Source organism: Dendropsophus ebraccatus, chromosome 7, assembly GCF_027789765.1.
Source record: "Dendropsophus ebraccatus isolate aDenEbr1 chromosome 7, aDenEbr1.pat, whole genome shotgun sequence".
In the NCBI taxonomy this organism is placed as follows: Eukaryota; Metazoa; Chordata; class Amphibia; order Anura; family Hylidae; genus Dendropsophus; species Dendropsophus ebraccatus.
In genome coordinates this window covers 37,719,724-37,739,196 of record NC_091460.1, presented here as the reverse complement: position 1 = coordinate 37,739,196, position 19,473 = coordinate 37,719,724, and the positions used below count along the sequence as shown (strand labels likewise).

Here is a 19,473-nt window from a genome sequence, read left to right as displayed (position 1 = left end):
AGATGAAGAATACGTGATACATGATACTGGAAGTCAAAGTATAAAAAGCCTCACGTACTACCCTTTAAAAAAAAAGTTACTTACATCAGGAATGAATGGAGGATCCATCATATTGGCTTCCAGGCGTTTAAAGTTGATGTTCCTGAATATCGTGTGCTGTTTGACGCCTGCAGCTCCATCTCCTTTGCAACCAAGCCTTTGTTTGGGATCCTTTGTGAGTAACTGTGTTGAGAAAGAAGACAATCTAAGACCACTTCAATATAAAGATCTAACTAATCTTCTAGAATGTTATTCTAATGAAAAAGAAAAAAAATTTACAGTCCAAATGCATAGGACAGAGTCCAAAATTTGGTGGAATAAAAAAGTACAATGTTTATTTCCTCTCCATACAAGTAGTAGGACAGTGCTGGGTAAAAAGGGATGTAGACAACTCCCCTTAAGGGTACAAACACACACGACGGATCTGCAGTGGATTTCTCGCTGCGAATTTGCCCTGCCCTGTAATGTCTATGGGCAGACATACTCGCAGCGGGAATGACATCCTGCTGCGAGTATGTTGGGGGACCGCCCCATTAACCCCCCGCCGGCCGGAGCATATACATTACCTGCTCCGCGATCCAGCTTGTTTCAGGGGTTCCCGGCTAGACGTCCCGCTAAGCCAATCAGTGTCAATCCTGCTGCGAGTATGTTTGTCCATAGACATTACAGGGCAGGGCAAATTCACAGCGAGAAATCCGCTGCGGATCAGTTGTGTGTATTTGTACCCTTAAAATTAGTTCTCCAACACTGGACACAGCCATTTTTTATTCTGTAAGCCTAAAACAGGCATTAGATGGATGACTTTGAAAAAGTACAATCTCTGTCTCCTATAGACCTAGTTACTTGTGAGCTGACACATTGGGACATAGTAACATCCATTATAGTCAGGTTCTAAGAAGTGCCTTATCTTGTCTGCTGCCAGTGTACTTAAATATGGATGAGGAGCCATTACAAGCCTCTGGTTTATAGCAGCTCCCTGGATGAATCATTAGTTATTAGGGCTGCGAGTAAAATTGGCATTTACATGGCACAAGGCAAAACGATTGGCTGGAAGCCAATATACAGAGAAAAAAAATTATTCCGTTTTATTCAGTGTTTTACGATTGGTATCTGAAATGGTCTTAAAGTGGTATTCCATATGAAAAAAATGGATTTTAAAATCTAATTCATATAATTTACTGGTTTCTACTGGCATCAGCGTCTTTTTGCATTACCTGTCCACACTTCTCCTGCGCTCTGCTTCCTCCCCGGTCCAGCGGCTGCAGCTTCAGAGCTCCTGGCCAGTGATTGGCTGAGTGGCCTGTCAGCTCACCCACGCCACGGTACAGGGGAGGAAGCAGAGCGCAGGGGAAGACCAGGAGCATGGAGAGGTAGTGTAAACTGTTTGTTCAGTCGTCAGCTATCGCCTGTAGATTACTATCCCACATAGCGATGTGCGGTTGGCAGTCGATCATTTTAGGTCTGAACCTAAAGACACAATCAGCCGATGTTCGTTGTTGTTGGCCGATTGTTGTCTCTATTACACGGAGCGCTAATAGGACAAATCAGGCAGATTCTTGCTCCGTATAATAGGGCCTGACAGGAAGCTGAAAATAAAACAAATAAATAATCTGTATTGTCTCCTGAGCCCCGGTTTCTCTTTCTCTGCACAGACAATGCATCTTTCTCTATTGTGTCAGGACGCCTGACTGGACCTTGTCTGTGAGCTCTGCCCCGGCCCTCTGGCTCATACATCCTCTCCTACTTATGCATATTAATCTGTGTATAACTACACAACATCTTTCTCCTCGCTCAGTAACAGCATCCGTACTAGTCTGGTCTGAGAAGGGAGACATGGCTATCTATGGATAAATGAAGTGGGAGGGGAGCTGGCTGGCGGGACAGTGCACTGAGGTGTCGTGGAACGCCCCAGTGCACCAAGCAGACTCATTTACATATTGGCTTCGGATCTAACTACTCAAAAGCAGCGCCATGGAGGGAAATAAAAAGACTGGCGCCAGAATCATCAACTCTGCCTCTCCAGGTACATATCAGCAGAATCGTATGTACAGGCCTGCTGATATTTTAACTTTGAGCAAAATGACAACATATCTACTGTCAGCTGGGCTATCTTCCTCAAACTCTCCGCACAGTTATACATGGACGAGTTTTCATGCGTTGTGAATGGGGAGAGGAGAGTAAAGATCCTTGTACACATGACGATTATCAGAAACACACTCATTCAGCCAATAATCGGCCCGTGTAAGAGCTCCAGTGTAAGGCGACGAGCAGGAAAACACCCGCTCATCAGCTAAATTAATCTTTTGTGTGGTGGTAAAATTTATCGCTATCGGACGCAAATCTCTCTGTGTAAAGAGGATATGTGCAGCCAATAACAATGAATGTTGTTGGGCACACAAACAATACAGTGATTGTTGGTGTGGCCCAGCCAAGAGGTTTGTAGTACTTTGTAAGGGCACTGCCAGAGAATGCTTAACTCCCTGATTCAGGCTATAACAGGCCTTGTAAAAGGACCCCAATGTGCCAGAAACAAAAATGTATAAAAACTTTCAAGAGTCATCTTGTTTGTGTAAGGCTCGAAATAAGTCTTAAAATAAAGCATGTGCACACAGCTGAAAAAGTGTAAAAAGACGTAAAGAGCAGATTTAGTCAACATTTGTTTGATTAGAAAGTAATGGCAAAACCAGTAACACAACAGACCCACATTGAAACCACAACGTGTGAACACAGCCTTAAAAGGGGGTTTTAAAACATGTCTGCTTTCTTTCAGAAACATGAATATGCAAAAGAACCGAATGGGTTTTGAACCGAATGGAGCTAAATTGCAATACCACAAACAGCCTGAGGACAGGGACTGCGCTGTTTTTGCTGTTCTTTTTGTAATCCTGGAAAACCCCCTTAAGTTATCATAACTTTATTTTTAGGCTAAAGCCAGTGTTCAAGTTGTAACCAAAAGTTTCAGTGTCATGTTTTCTTACTTCCGTGTGTACCCACCATCCTGCAGATAGATTTGGCATCCTCTGAAAACTTCTCAGAATACTCTTCTTCATCCTCCTTTACCCGTCTGTCCACCTCGTCCCGCTTCACCTTCTCCTTTCTTTTCCTGAAGGGAGATTGACCTTGGATCATTTCATATATAAGGCAGCCGAGCCCCCACCAGTCAGGGCTGAATGTGTAGCTTTCATTGTTGATGACTTCTGGTGCTGAAGAAGAAACACAATGTCAAGAGAGAAAATCAGATTTTCTTTCCAGCCCATAACTTCACGACTATCGGTATAAGTGAGATATATAAAGTTACTCATCCTATTATTTAGATAGCATCCTATATGGAAATGGTCCTAGGAGACCTCAAAGACTTCCGACTTTTCTGGGCACTCACGTCATTTTATAGAAATTACCGACAGTAAATACACTGTGAAGATCCTCGCACTACAATGTACACCCTTAGTGACTCAAAAGCACAAAAAAATGTCAATGAGAAAATGACGGGCATCTTTCTGGTGCCAAAAGATGGCAGTCTATCGATAAAGACAACATTATTGAACATTATTTGTGGCCGTCATTACAAATAGATGAACGTCTTTAGGTTGTAAAATGATGTCCGTCCAGGACAGTGTCATCGATTTTCCTGATGTGGGAACATGGCATCAAAACCACATGCATGAGCCACATAAGTTTTAGGATCCGGTTATGTGAAGCGATAAACAAAGCTGCAGTTTTTCAGGCCTATGGATGAGAAGTCTGGAAGAGGAAGAATAAAGCCTTCTCTGAAGAGAACACCCTGCCTACAGTGAAACATGCCGGGGGCCTTAGCAATGCTCTGGACCTAGAAATCTGCAGAATCTGGAAGCAGGATGGACTCCGTTATATAGGAGGAAATCCTGGAAGATAATGCCATGTCTTCTGTGAGGAAGATGAAGCTTGGGCGTCGTTGGACCCCCAATAGGACAAAGATCCAAATCATACCTCAAAGTCCACCAAAGCTCATGAAATCCTGAATAATTCTGGAGAGGCCGTCACAGTTCTCACCCTAAACCCCACTGGTAGCATTTGAAGATGGTTACAGCAAGGAAACCCAAGACTAATAGTCAACTGGAGGCCATTGCCCACAAGGAATAGACTAAGATTCCTGAGGAACGCTGCCAGAAGCTGGTGTTTGCCTATGCATCACGCTTGCAGAAGGTCATAACAGCATAAGTCTTGTTGTTATATCTTAAAGGTGTACTCCGAAGAGTTAAAAAAAAATAAAAATTAATACATTGCTTTAATAAAGTTATACCACTTTGTAGTATAACCTCATCGACATAAATGTAGTTTATTTTTATACGTTAATTTAGGTTGAGGGGCAGCACTAAACAAGTGAGACTCCTGAGCAAGGCACTATCCTCCTACTCACTCCAAATTCAATAACTTAGTACATGAATATTTGATTTCTAAACTACTGTAGAATTTCCCTTTTAAAAAAAAGCAATAAAAAAAAAAAAAAACTCTAGAAAAAAAAAAACTAAAAAAGAGCACATACCCATATAACCTACTGTGCCAACTCTGCCGCGAATAGACTCTCCTTCAGGTATCTGCACAGCTAAGCCCAGGTCTGAAATCCTGATGTGTCCTGTGAGAACAGCAGCATTATAACACTACATCATCATGACCTCTCCAATTCCTTCAGTATCAGCCATCTAGTACACTTACCGCGGTCGTCCAGCAGGATATTTTCTGGCTTTAAATCCCTAAAACAAATAAATATGTGAATAAAAATATAGAAGAACTGATCTTAAATTATTCTGACCAAATAAATCACAATACGGATAAATCCAACTTCATCTACTAAGTAACTATTGCAGATGGCTTCACCGGCAGCTTGCAGATCTACTGGTTGTCCTTTAAAGTGAATGTACCATCAGGTAAATTTTTTCTTTTTACCTTAACGGAGAAGTCCGGCGACAATTTTTATTAAAGTATTGTATTGTTCCCCAAAAGTTATAGAAATCACCAATATACATTTATTATGGGAAATGCTTCTAAAGAGCTTTTTTCCCTGCACTTACTACTGCATCAAGGCTTCACTTCCTGGATAACATGGTGATGTCACTTCCTGGATAACATGGTGATGTCACTTCCTGGATAACATGGTGATGTCACTTCCTGGATAACATGGTGATGTCACGATCTGACTCCCAGAGCTGTGCGGGCTGTGGCTGCTGGAGAGGATGATGGCAGGGGGATGCTCAGTGTCCTGTGTCTCCCTGCCATCATCCTCTCCAGCAGCCACAGCCCGCACAGCTCTGGGAGTCGGGTTGTGACATCACCATGTTATCCAGGAAGTGACATCACCATGTTCTCCAGGAAGTGAAGCCTTGATGCAGTAGTAAGTGCAGGGAAAAAAGCACTTTACAAGCATTTCCCGTAATAAGTGTATATTTGGGATTTGTATAACTTTTCGGGGCATTACAAAACTTTCATAAAAATTTTCGCCGGACTTCTCCTTTAAATGAATTGGCGGTGGATAAATAAATTTCCTCCCGGTTTCTGGGCTCGGTGCCATTCTTTTCCAGAGCACCAGCCCGCCCTGGAGCACTGAGGCAGGCCCGCGGACCCCCCCAGTGTGACCAAACCCCCCCCCCCCCCAATGGGGCTCCCTTAGAATCAAAGGAGCCGCATCACAGAGGGAAGGGGATATTGCCACACTGGAGGGGGGTGTCGATATCCCCTCCCCTCAATGATGCGATTCCATTGTTTGACTGGGTGCAGGGGTGGCAGTCCTGCCCCCAGTCCAGGAAAAGAATGGCGGCGGGACCAGGAACCAGAGACCATACAACCAATGATAGATTATGGTAAAAAAAGACGCAGTGATGTCATGTCATGGTAATTCAGAGTTTTTACTGAAGTGACACAGTACCACAATACTACAAAAACAGTACTATGATGTTTGAGCTTGGACAAGTTAGTCATCCTATTCTTTATAATGCCATCAATGACTGGTTGTCTCACCTGTAAACTATCCTCTCTCTCTGCAGATCCTCCAGGCCACAGCACAGCTCGGCAGCATAAAACACAGCTCTCTGCTCATCAAAGCCTGGGTTCCCCATGTTGTATATGTGAAACTTTAGGTCCCCGCCATTCATAATGGTTAATACTAAGCAAAGGGCGTCCTTTGTTTCATATGTGTATGCTAAACTAACCTGGAAAAGAGAGACAGTAATGGTTAGTGAAGAAGCCTCATATACAAAGCCTCACAGTACTACACATAGTGATGACTGTAAAGAATCTATATCAGGACATATATTCATCCGTACAATGAGATAGCCTGTCTATTCGAATAAATATACTGTAGTATATAAGTTTTCTCCAGTAAAAGGGCTTTCTGATCTGTCCAGGTTCCTCCAGTTTCACCATCATCACAGATGAGGATTCTTTACTGTAAGAGCGGTGAGACTATGGAGCCTTCTACCATACTGACAAGTATAGGGGAGCCCTGAATACACTTCTTCCAAAATATATTATAAACTATTGGTACTAGATTTATGGTGATAGAATATTGATCCATGGATTTATTCTGATTGCTAGATTTGGGATTGGGAAGGAAAGCTCCCCCCTTCCTGGTATGGGGCAATTGACATCTGCCATTTTGTGCCTCCCTTCCGAGTAACACAGTGGGATTATAGGTTGGGATAGCACTGCGCTGTAACTCATGTTTTGTAATTTGGATACCACTCTGCTCTAAAAGCAGTGGTCAGGCTATGCAGAGGTAATACAGTACATTATAGAATATACACACACATGATCTCTATACATGTATCTATCTATCTATAGAGATATACACACAAACACACACCAACCAACCAGACCACTGTTTTTAGAGCAAAGTGGTGGTCAGTAACCTTGACAATGAGTTAACAATGGAAGGGAAGAGCAGCATATCAGGGGGAGGCGGCTAAATGAAAGTATTTGCAAAGATCTCCCCTGGGAAGTGTTTGCATAATCCCTATGCTATGCCATGCTATTCGATGACTGGTTTCCAGTACTGTTCTGCCCCAAATTGGGCCTGATGCCACATATGGGTGTGCGTCCATTCCATGACCAGGACAATAAATGGCAGCAAGAAGAGTTACTGAAAATGCAAGGAAATAATACTATAAGGGGGCGGATCGGGGGTGGACGAAGTCGTGGCAATGTAAGGCCACGAAAGTGTTTTTTCCATACAGACCACATTGTGTGGGTTTCTTTATGTGTACAACGTTTTTGTGTTCGCATCCTGCTACCAGTTGCTTTTTAGCGCGGGCAGGTTTTATTATTATTTTTTCTGACACGTGCACTACTTATCTCTACCAGTAGATGGGGCTACTACTACATCAAGCCTCTCCTATATATTTTAGCATTGTATCTCACAGTTGCTAGTGTGGCTTTATTTTATTTTATGATTTCTTTGGCTGTGTTAATTGTTTGGGAGAATTGAGATGTTGTTGGTTATCATGACAACATTACATTGCTTCAATATGTAGGTATACAGTAACAGTATACCTACAGTAGGTATACAGTCTTTGGGTGGATATAAAAATGCACTGGACCAGTGAGCCCTAAATTTTTAAGCCTCTATGGTGCTACAGCTGGACCCCAATGCCTGTAAGTCCAGTCTGCCCGTGGGGTGCAATGTCTTCTAAATACCCCCCCTCCCCCCAAAATACACACAGAGGGTTCAGGTGACAGTGTCCTTAAGCTCTCCAGCTTGTTCGACACTCAGACACATTGCCAACGATAGCACAAGGGACTTTGTTGTAGAGATGACAAGATGCTTTTTAGGAGCGAATTGAATAAAAATTCCAGCATGTTTCTCATTCGGCCTGTGAAAGCTCCATTCTTGGACGTGAACCCATCATCTGGTTCCGGTCCTTTAGGCCGGGAGACCCTGATTGCGCCAATGTATTTCTGTGCAGAATTCCAGCAGTGTCATTTAACGGCAGAGATCAGAGGTCCTGTGCATTCTGTCGCCCAGCGGAGATCACAGGACAAAGCAGCTTCTGTTCCGTCTATAGGGCAGTGCTACAACTTGTCTGCTTTATAGAGGGACCAGCCAGGTAATGGTCACTAAAAGCGGCCGTCACAAGTTCGAGCCCTGGTGACTTTTACTGCCAATTTTTTTTTAGGCCCAAAACAAAAGTTGCTGAGCAATGATACTGATTAAGGTGGAAACTCTGATAGGCGACTAAACCAGCCAGGAGAATTTCTTTTTGATGAATTAACATTATTGAAGTATTTCACACAAAAATATGAAATGCCCACAAACTAGCTGGTGTTACTTACCAAGTCCCCCTGAGTTTTTAGAACCTCTCCTGTCTTTCTAGCTGCTGCCGTTCCGGAATAACAAGTTTTCTATTAGCCCATCTATATCCAAGATGGCGCCGGCTGGGAAACTACATTTCCCATTATGCATTGCTTCTCCCTGATTGGTCCATTTGAATACCCACCCCCTTAGCTTTCTTTCCTGCCCACTTCTGTCATTACTATTGCACAGTAAACACAGGACTGGTTTTTTTTCACTAATGTGCCTCACATCACCTCAGTATGTATTCCATACCCCTGAATATGTATTCTACATGAAAGCTCCCTCTCAGACAGCCGCAGAGCTGATCTCCACAGATGTAGCAGAGCTGATCTCCACAGATGTAGCAGAGCAGATCCCCACATGATGTAGCAGAACTGATCCCCACATGATGTGACAGAACTGATCCCCATATGATGTAGCAGAACTGATCCCCACATGATGTAGCAGAACTGATCCCCATATGATGTAGCAGAACTGATCCCCACATGATGTAGCAGAACTGATCCCCATATGATGTAGCAGAACTGATCCCCACATGATGTAGCAGAACTGATCTCCACATGATGTAGCAGAGCCACAGCACATCGCCAGAGCCCATGCCCCGAACGGCGCAGTGTGAACCCTGTGATATTACTCACATGACAGGATGCTGGGAGAAAAAGACAACGAAGCAACGGGGGACTATGCTAGTGACTATAACTATGTGTATAGCGGGCCTGTGGGGTTTGCGTTGCAGCGTTCTTGGGGGGGCAGGGGGGCTGGTGTATCTTGTTGCTGTGAAGGACCGTGGCAATGCGGGTGGGGAGGACGGATGGTCTGTGGTGATGCGCTGTGGAGTGATGACAGGAGGGGGAGGCTTTACTCTGCTCAGTATACTGGAAGCAGGGACCACTGAAGGTGATGTCAATGGGTCACATGTCCTCCATCACGCTAACCCAGCCCACGTCTCAGAAGGTGGGGGTCAGGGGGAAGGAGCGAGGCAGAGAGGTCTCTGTCTAGCTGTCTTTTTGTATCCAGAGGGTACAAGTCAAGGTACAAAGCAGAAAAATTGTGCTGAACACATAATTACTTTATTTTACAAAGTTATAATGCTATGGGTGGGCTATTTATTAAAGTAAAAAGATTTTGGGTGAAATACCCCTTCAAGCTTTTGCAAACTCTCATCATGCTCTGGCAGCCAAAGACTGTTGGGACATGATTTGGGTTGTAGTTTATTAGCTGGAGAGCCACAGGTTGGGGAAGGTTTTAGAAAAAAACTGAACTCAAGAACAATAAAACACAGTGAGATTAGTTGGGGGAAAGATCAAAGGAACATGAGAAAATATTTCTTTACTGAAAGAGTAGTAGATGCTTGCAACAAACTTCCAGCAGATGTGGTAGATAAACCTACAATAGCAGAATGTAAACCTGTCAGGGATAAACCTACCGTATATTTATCCTAAGATAATAAGAAGGGGAATACTAAAAGGGTGGACTAGGGGGACCAGGGGGTCTTTTTCTGCCAACAGTCTTCTATGTTTCTATGCTTTAGTGTCAAGTAAGCCAGGGCTTCAAATCAATACTACTACCCTGTTTCCCTGAAAATAAGACATCCTCCGAAAATAAGGCATAGTGGAGGATTTACAGGATAGCTTAAAATAAGGCATCCCCCCGAAAATAAGGCATCCCCTGACCATAAGGCATCCCCTGACCATAAGGCATCCCCTGACCATAAGGCATCCCCTGACCATAAGGCATCCCCTGACCATAAGGCCCCCGCAGCACGCTACCCTCCGCCACCAGGGTTATGTCTGGTTATGCTGGTTTGTGATGACAACTACTGTACAGAATATAATAAATGTACATTTTTTTGGTTGGGTTTTTTTTTGGGGGGGAATTCTTCATGGAAAGATAAGACAGCCCCTGAAAATAAGACATAGTGCATCTTTGGGAGTAAAAATTAATACAAGACTGCCTTATTTTTAGGGAAACACGGTAATAAATTGACAATATGCAGTCACATGGTAACTGTTCATACTTATTTATACTAAAAATCCTTTTAAGAAATGTTATAAGATGTTTGATTGACCTTGTCTCTGCAGTACCCAGACAGAGTCCTAGAGATAATATTCCACCCTCCACAATCACAAATTTTGTTCTTTAAAAGTGCTTTCTACAAATTTACCACTAGGTGTCACTGTCCTTTCACTTTAGCTTCTACTTCTACTACAGAAAAAAAAAAAAAATTACAGTTCACTGTGTGACTGGTAAAAAAAAAAAAAAAAGCTAGAAGGGCCTGATATAAGCTACTTTAGTGCCAAAGGGATGAAATCCCCATATCAAGTAGTATCAGCTACTGTAGCAATGAGAAATAAAGGTAAATGGCACTTGCTCACCCAGTCTGTGATAATGGGATCTTCTGGTTCTGTGTACAAAGTTCAATGCTGCAATGAAGTACCTTGTTGGCAGGTATGTAAAAAGATGGTATCCAGCACTCGGTGAACTGTTATAAAACATCACGCTTTATTAATCCATGATAAAAACAATGGCTCAGAGTCAGAACATGAGGGACCATGGCTCAAAATGCATTGATCACCGTGTGTAAATAGCTGCTGTTCTTGTTGCATTGTTTGTAGCATGGATTAATGAAGCGTGAATAAACAAGTAGTGGTCAGCTCACCCAGCTAGCAGTCTCGACACAGGTGCACGGTAAACCAGGAACCAGGATCAAATAGAAATATGAAAAATGTCCAGCACCCATTCCTCGGGTAAAACGCAGTTTCTTTATTAGAAAAAGCTTCACAAAACACGATTGCAAAAAACAGTTAACGCGTTTCGGCTCTTTCCACGCCTTGATCACAACTGAGTATGATATTGTGACAAATATGGGACTACCTAACACTCACTATAGTCAATGTGCATACCCTGGACACATGAGAGGGCACAATACTCCTCATAGTCTGTAAGCTCTTGTGAGCAGGGCCCTCACTTCTCACATTTGACTTGATGGTTATATGTGTATGCCTGTAATGTCAGATTTTGTGTATATATGTGTCCCCAGAATTGTAAAGTGACACGGAATATGATGGAGTAATAATATTATTATTATTATTATTAAAGGGAACCTGTCACCAGGGACGTGAGCACAGAGCCCACCTGACCCCCCGATGCAGCCCCCAGATACTTACCCTTTCCGACAAGTCCCGTTCTTGGAGCTGGTCCTGGGACAAAGATATCAGCGCCCGAAACCGTGAGAAGAGTCAGATGCCTAGAGAGAATAGCGGCTCCATTCACTCTCTATGGGCGTCAGACTCATCTCAGCGGCGCATGTGCACGGCTTCGGGCGCTGATATCTTTGTCCCGGGGCCGACTCCAGGAACGGGACTCGTCGGAAAGGGTAAGTATCCGGGGACTGCACCGGGTGGGGGGTGGGGGGGTTGTCGGACGGGCTCTGTGCCTGCGTCCCCGGTGACAGGTTCCCTTTAACGCTACCGCACAAAAAACGCAACCTTGGCACCAATCAAGTCAGTAAACTACACCGGAGTTTGTCCTCCACTTGAACCCTGGGAAGCTAACTTGCTGCTGTTTTGCCGGAGCTAATTCTGCAGGTGGTGCTCAACATTAAACATATTCCATACTGGCAAGAAAAAATGTGGCACTCACCCGTAATCGTGTAATGAAAAATTGAGCTTTATTCCATATTCTGATTGTAAACTGGAGACCTGTGGGGTGAACAGCGGTTTCTTGCGTTAACACACACGCTTCTTCTGACCTTTCCGTCACTCTACAGATCCTTCTTTTTAAAGACATATACACGTGATATACATGTATCCTATAGTAACCGTAGAGGACCCCTTATACAACATAATAGCATATAGAAACATTTCTTAAAATCATATATATATGTCAGAACGGTCATTTAAACGAAGCAGCCCTAATGCATCCAATCTGAGGATGAACTCCGACTCTTTACTAAATAAGAGCCCTGTGTCGATCACCTCCCCCCAGGTGGAACACTAACATACTTGAACCCCATGAACCGCATGTCACTTGTTGTTACCTCCGTGTGAAAGAGCCATAAGCGGGGGCTACCTTTACCATTGCCAATAGATCACAAATGTTCAGAGAATCTCTTACATACTGGGCGAATGGTTTTTCCATCATCCTAATGGCCGCATCCACACGTGACATAAACAACATGTGTGGTGCCGCATGTAATAAAGTCATTTACTACTATCACTTCTCCTGCCAACCGGATAGCAATAACATTGTTCAGCTACAATAGTTACAGTGACCACACTTATGGTTGCAACAGAGGGATGCATAAGGGACACTTGGTTTAAATGACATATATATGTTTTTAAGAATTTTTTTTTATGCTATTATGTTGTATAAGGGGTTGCTATAGGATACATGAATATCATGTGATTAATAGGTGGATATGCCTTAAAAAAAAAGGATCTGTAGAGTGCCGGAAGAAGCGCGTGTGTTAAAGCGTGAAACTGACGTCATCCACAGGTCTCCACCTCACAATTAGAATATGGAATAAAGCTTGTTTTTCACTACACGACTGTGGGTGAGTGCCACGTTTTGTCTTTTTTGCCTTAAAGTTGTGGATTATTATTGACATGCCCCGTGCAACTCTATGCTACACCACTGCCTAACACTGGCATCTGTGCTATGATGCAGAATGCTGTAACACGTCACCGGATGTTTTAAGGCGGATTTAGTCTCATTGTGCCTAGATTACCGCCTTAAGTGGCCGGTTACTTGCAGAATTTAGAATAAAAAGTATACATTACAGCACATTATGGCTAACTTCATCAATTAACATCAATTATTGAAGGAAGCTTTTTTTCCAATAGAATTTCATCATAGCCAAAGGAAGTCTGATCAATATTTAACTTAGCTCGGACAAATCTCCAGCACTCAGGGTATTGATTGTTTCCTGGGAGGTGGAATGCTATGTGCTGGCTGTGTCCAGAGTGCCGGGCGGGGGGTGATGGGAGCCAGCGCATGAAAGCACAGACACGTGAAGGACATTGCACTTTCTGCAGAGTGGGTCATCGATCTGCTGACCCTTCTCTCCAGCCAGTAGACACTGGGAAAATAACCCACCGGTTATACAGAGGGCTCGCATTCTTCTACAGTATAAAAGCTGCAGAAGTTCTATAGTCACTAGTATATAGGGAAGAACTTTACACATACATGTATTATGCACAGTACTTTGTTGGTGTTGCACGTAGAGATGGTATATTACGCACAGTACTGAGTTTGTGGTATACAGTCTCTATGTACACTCTGCACTAATAAGTGTCCTATGCTGGACTTACCCAATTAGAGGCACGTGTGTATTATGCATAGTACTGTGCAAGTGTTCTACACTCTGTACATAAGAGAGTGTATAATGCATAGCACAGTGCTGTTGTATATGTGCAAAGTGCCCATAGACAAGGCAATAGGCATGAAACACTTGTATGTGCAAAGTGCCCATAGAGCCTGTATAAATGTATTATACAAAGTACTGTGTTAGCGTTATACAGTCTCTATGGGCACTTTGCATATATACACCCACACCATACTATTCATTATATATATATATATATATATATATATATATATATATATATATATATATATAGTGTTTATAGGGACAGTATAAAATCAACACAATACTAGGCTTGTTTTGGATTGCATGTATTATGCAAAGTACTGTGTTAGTGTTGTAAAGCCTCTATTGGCACCTTGCACATAAGTGTATTATGTGAAGTAGAGTGCTGGCGTCATACAGTATCTATGGAGACTTATCACAAATACATTTATTATGTCTAGTACTGTGTTATACAGTCTCTATGAGCACCGCACACACACGTGTACTATGCATAGTTCTGTGCTGCTAGAAATACATTGCACAAATATGTGTATTATGCATTAGTATTGTTTTAGTGTTACACAGTCACTATAGGCATTCTGCACTTATAACTGTATTATGCCCATAGGGTTAGTGTTATATGGTCTCTATGGTCACTTTGCCAACATAAATATATTATACATAGTACTGTTTTGTTGTTTTTCGTGTATTGTGCACAGTACTGTTCTGGTGTTATACTGTCTCTATAGTCACTTTGCCCATATAAATGTATTGTACATAGTACTTTATTGCCGACAGTGTACCTACTCTAGATCAGGCATGGGGGAACCTTCGGCCCTCCAGCTTCGCTTTGGCTGTCCAGGCATGATGGGAATTGTAGTTTCGCAACAGCTGGAGGGCAGAAGGTTCCCCATCCCTGCTCTAGATCAACCAGGGTTAAAAGGCTATCCAGTCTTATGTTAGTAAAGCTGAATGAGTATATATACGTCTCGTTCACTTTCACAAGCTGGAAACCCAACAGACCTGATGTAATGTAATGGTTCTACACCAGCTTTCCTATTTGTAGGATAAGATAACCTGCACATCTGAAACCTTTAAGAAACGGTAAGGATTACTATTAGGATATTGATACTTACTACAAATCGACTATTTACTTTTTCTAAAATCTGCTTTTCATTTAATGCCATGGATTCTCCTTTCCTCTTTTTTATCCTTTTCTTTTCCAGCTTTTTACAGGCGTACATCTTCCCAGTGGCTCGTACTTGGCAGGCACACACCTAAGATGAAAAAATACCAGGCACGATGGATCAATGAAGGCAACCTTGGCAATACTATGGCGTAAGAGAGCGACATGTACTCACCTCACCAAATCCACCTTTCCCCAGCACCCGATAATGCCGGAATGTGTTCTTTGTGACTGGTTGCCTGAAATACAGCAAGGTGATAACTACTTTATAATGCCAAAGTAGTCATTGCATCAAAGATGACCCAGGGTCGGTCTGTATGTGATATAAGACGTGTATCACTGCAATGGCATGGATATAGTGGTGTAAAGTCCAAGAAGTAAACCAGTGGAACAGCAGTCTCCAATAAAATCCACTTTATTGATAATTGGACAAAGATAAAATCCAGCAAATGGGAAAAAAATATTTATAATATAGTGGTGTCTATGGGCTCAATATGACCTGTAAACCAGGGTAGGGGTTCTACGAGGAAAGAGATCCACCATGGTTGTATCTCAAAAACTTTACCATGGTATTTCAGCTATGTAACAGCTAACTGTCATTGCATTATAAAGGGGACTTTACGTTAAACTTTGTCTAGTTGCATTGTTTTTTCATCTCTACTACTAAAAATAACTTTTGAGATGTCATCAGACATGTCAAAAGTTATTGATCAGAGTGGGTCTCACTGCTGACACCCACTGTGATTATAAGTTACAGCTAGTGAAAGATCACAGCAGCGTGATGCAATACCCGCCTGGCAGCGCAGACCTTAAAGATTCATAACAAAAGTCTATTGGAAATTATTAACGGGCTGGTCTGTCGGCTGGGGAGAAGATCACAATCTTTTCCCATCTTTATCTTCTGATTACAACAGGTGTCAGAATGTCAGAAAGAGTTTCTTTTAGTGACAGTGCCCATTTAAATGTATACACATACTTTGTTTAAAAAATTAATTTTCTACTATTATTAGAGGTTTAAAGGTAGTAGGTGGTGCTAGCGTATGCCCACTAATCTCTTTGTGGGCGTCCTCGCTATTAATTGTACAGAGATATTTCCTGCTTATCCAATTAGTGATGAGGCCAGAAACTACGACAGCTGCTGATTGGTTGAGGAGGCGACACCACGTATTGATACTGTACCCTGAAGCACTGAACAGCATGAGCGGAGCTTAGCACCTGTCTGTGTATCATTATGATATCCCTTTAAGACTGACATGTGAAAGAGACAATACAATGCAGGAAATAACCTTACCTAACCTGGCCACTAACCAAACTAGCAGCATAGCCAGGTTAGCTGAAAAGTGCCCAATGGTCTGGCATTTCTCAGTATAAGTTGAACTATTCATAAAATATGATAAAGATTTGAAGAAGAAAAAAAAAACACTGTAAAAGAATAGAATGGAGCAGTGTGAATAAACGATATATAAAGTATAGGAGAGCTATGCGGTCATTAGGATCTCATTGTATTGTGGGCCCCCTGATAATTTTAACACGAGCCCCTCTCTGTCTAAAAATCGGCTCTGTAGCACACACATAAGCCCACCAGTCCTCTAGCTGAAAATAGTATCTCGGCGCAGCCGTACGATTCATTGTAGCTTCCAGCAAAACACTATAAAACAATATCTAATCAATAACGTAACTACTTTGTTCCAAGGTCCAGTGCTCTTTATATGAACATATAAGCCGATGTTTGCAGCCACTCAGCAAACACGTCACCCTCTCGCACTGTAAAAACCCATAGAACGGTGTATCCGAGTGGAACAATTAGAAGTTATGGCCAAGCTCTTATCTAAACTGGCTGCTTGCATTTATTTTATGGCAGCTGTGAGGCATTATAGGGCCATAAGACAACGCAGTGGAAGTCACTGATGCGAGGTCTGTGAATAACAGGACGGACACAGCCACATTTAATTACCATATAGCAGGGTAAGATTTTCCTTACACTTAGAACTTTCCTTTATAATGGGAAGAAACTACGTCGGAGCTTAGGGAAGCATGGAAATGTTACTGCCCTCGGTAAGGACCTGTCAGCCTCTCAATGCTGGAGAAATTAATGGTGCCCAAGAAGGGTAACGCAAAACCCGGAAAAAAATACCATTTAATTATTATTATAGCATTGGAATTTCAGTGTATTAAGAAGATGACGCTAAAGCTACTAGTCTATTAAACCCCAAATGAGCACCCATAGCACATGGCTTTGTGGTGACCTAGTTCAGCAGGACTTATCATTCCTGACAACTTTGTGCCATGTGTTTAAGATCTGGTGATATTGTTCTTTGGTATACCACATGGTTATTGTGGAAATCTGCCTTACTTGCCGGCTCAGTTGTTCCACTGCAGTATATTATTGTCGAGATACCAAATATGACACTGAGTTATCTTCTGTCAGATGTCTGTCCACGGTTCATCTAGTCTTGGTACATTATCAAGACTGTGGTTCAGGAACAACCAGTATGGCTCTTTCAGAAATACTGGCACCATAACTCAACAATCTGCCTGTGGTCCAAGACACTCTAGATGCCATGTAAACTGCCATTGAAAAGTTGTATTGAAAGCCACCAGTCAACTACAGTTTTCCATATGATTGTAGCTAGGAAACCCCAAAGCATGTCAGCTGAACCTGTGCCAAAGGACACCCCTTTTTGCTGTTTGTTTGTGCATTAAAGCTTATGGGTATGGTGGCATATTTATTTTTTGACTTTCACAGCATATCATTAAAAGGGAATCTCTCACTAGGTTTATGCCGCCTTAAATAAGGGCAGAAAATACTAGTGACAGTAATGCTAAACAGATCGGTGTATTACTTACATCATTCTGTTCAGCTGTTCTCCTAATATGCAGGAGAATAGGACTCTTACCACACCCCTCCCCCCACCTGCTGATTGACAGTTGACTGCCTATACACAGCATGGATAGATAACTGCCAATCAGCAGCTGGTGGGAGGAGTTTTCTGCTCCTCATGAATATCCAGGGCTACTGGGCTCATGCACATAAAGAGGACTACTTATTGTCCATGTTATTCAGGAGGATATCCTGAACAATGTAAGTGATACATCATTCTGTTCAGCTTCTCTGTCACTAGTTTATGCTACCCTGAGATAGGACACCCTAAAACTGCTGTCAGAGTCTCTTCAAAAGTACACCACTTGCATTGTGTGAATTTACTCAGAATTTTTTGTTTATACATTTAGGTGATGGTGTTTGATGAGTATGGTGTGGACAAGACATAGGTTGGAGAATAGTACTTGGCACCAAGACCTTCCAAATACAGTAAAAAAAAAAAACTTTAAAAGATATTATGTAGAACTAAATTTCACCTGTATATAAATGGAGTCTGACAAGCTGACTTACCGCTCAAGCCATTTCCACTGTAAGAATCGGGAGAAGTACATGCTTTCCTGAAAATCTTCGAATGGTGCACCACGTAGGTAATCGTGAACCACTCTGCAATAAACAGAGATGACATAACATCATTAGCCAAACACAACATTTAATATTTAATAGTTTGGGGCCCTTTTAAAACTTTTCTTTTTTTTTTTGAAAGAGTGATAAAACCCCTGTAAAACAAAATACACACACAAAAAAAACAACAACGAAACTACGCACAATGTTTACCAACCAGTGCATAACGCATCCATAGGCATGTGACAAATACAAACATGCCCGTGACCTAAGCAGCTGAGGCAACGTATGTCAGCGGCAGGGATTATATCTGAACCTATACACTACAATCTGGATCAATATCGTCATTCATAGAAAAGGTCTCAAGTGGAAAATAGCAAACGTAACTGCAACCAGCGAAAGGACACACATTCCATTCACACAGGAGAACACGTGTAATCAGGGCCGTTCTAGATTCCTGATAAAAAGGTCACAGTCGGAGGCTAATCATTTATAAACTGGTCCTGCGGAAAACCAGGCTGCCAGGGAAAATTCAGGCTGTGCAAATGTATACATACACTCCGCAACCTGGAAGACGCAGCATTACCAATTACACTACAGCGGAGATTATCGCCTCCATCACTTATACAGTCAGGCTGCCTGCTTGCTGTACAACACCGACCTGACAGCCATGAGTTTTATACTGAAAAGTGTGTGATGGCATGTCACTGAACAGGACTTTATAGCAAATAATCATTTATAGATTTATTTAAATTGATCCAAAATATTTATGCCGTATAAATCCTCGCTATGGGGAGGCAGCGCGCACTCTGCGGGAACAAGGGGAGGCAGCGCGCACTCTGCGGGAACAAGGGGAGGCAGCGCGCACTCTGCGGGAACAAGGGGAGGCAGCGCGCACTCTGCGGGAACAAGGGGAGGCAGCGCGCACTCTGCGGGAACAAGGGGAGGCAGCGCGCACTCTGCGGGAACAAGGGGAGGCAGCGCGCACTCTGCGGGAACAAGGGGAGGCAGCGCGCACTCTGCGGGAACAAGGGGAGGCAGCGCGCACTCTGCGGGAACAAGGGGAGGCAGCGCGCACTCTGCGGGAACAAGGGGAGGCAGCGCGCACTCTGCGGGAACAAGGGGAGGCAGCG

General features: G+C 42.8%; 1 protein-coding gene across 2 annotated transcripts in view; it reads right to left on the bottom strand.

Annotated features, from left to right (window-relative positions):
• GRK4 (G protein-coupled receptor kinase 4) overlaps window positions 1–19,473 on the bottom strand; it is a 152,737-nt gene that overhangs the window by 3,804 nt on the left and 129,460 nt on the right. For both annotated transcript variants that reach the window (XM_069977350.1, XM_069977351.1), the window contains exons 6-13: window positions 18,290–18,382; window positions 15,074–15,137; window positions 14,849–14,989; window positions 6,031–6,221; window positions 4,732–4,769; window positions 4,562–4,651; window positions 3,034–3,242; window positions 85–222 (exon numbers count right to left, since the gene is read on the bottom strand). In XM_069977350.1, coding sequence (XP_069833451.1) covers window positions 85–222; window positions 3,034–3,242; window positions 4,562–4,651; window positions 4,732–4,769; window positions 6,031–6,221; window positions 14,849–14,989; window positions 15,074–15,137; window positions 18,290–18,382 — 964 coding nt within the window. The remainder of the gene's footprint in view (window positions 1–84; window positions 223–3,033; window positions 3,243–4,561; window positions 4,652–4,731; window positions 4,770–6,030; window positions 6,222–14,848; window positions 14,990–15,073; window positions 15,138–18,289; window positions 18,383–19,473) is intronic.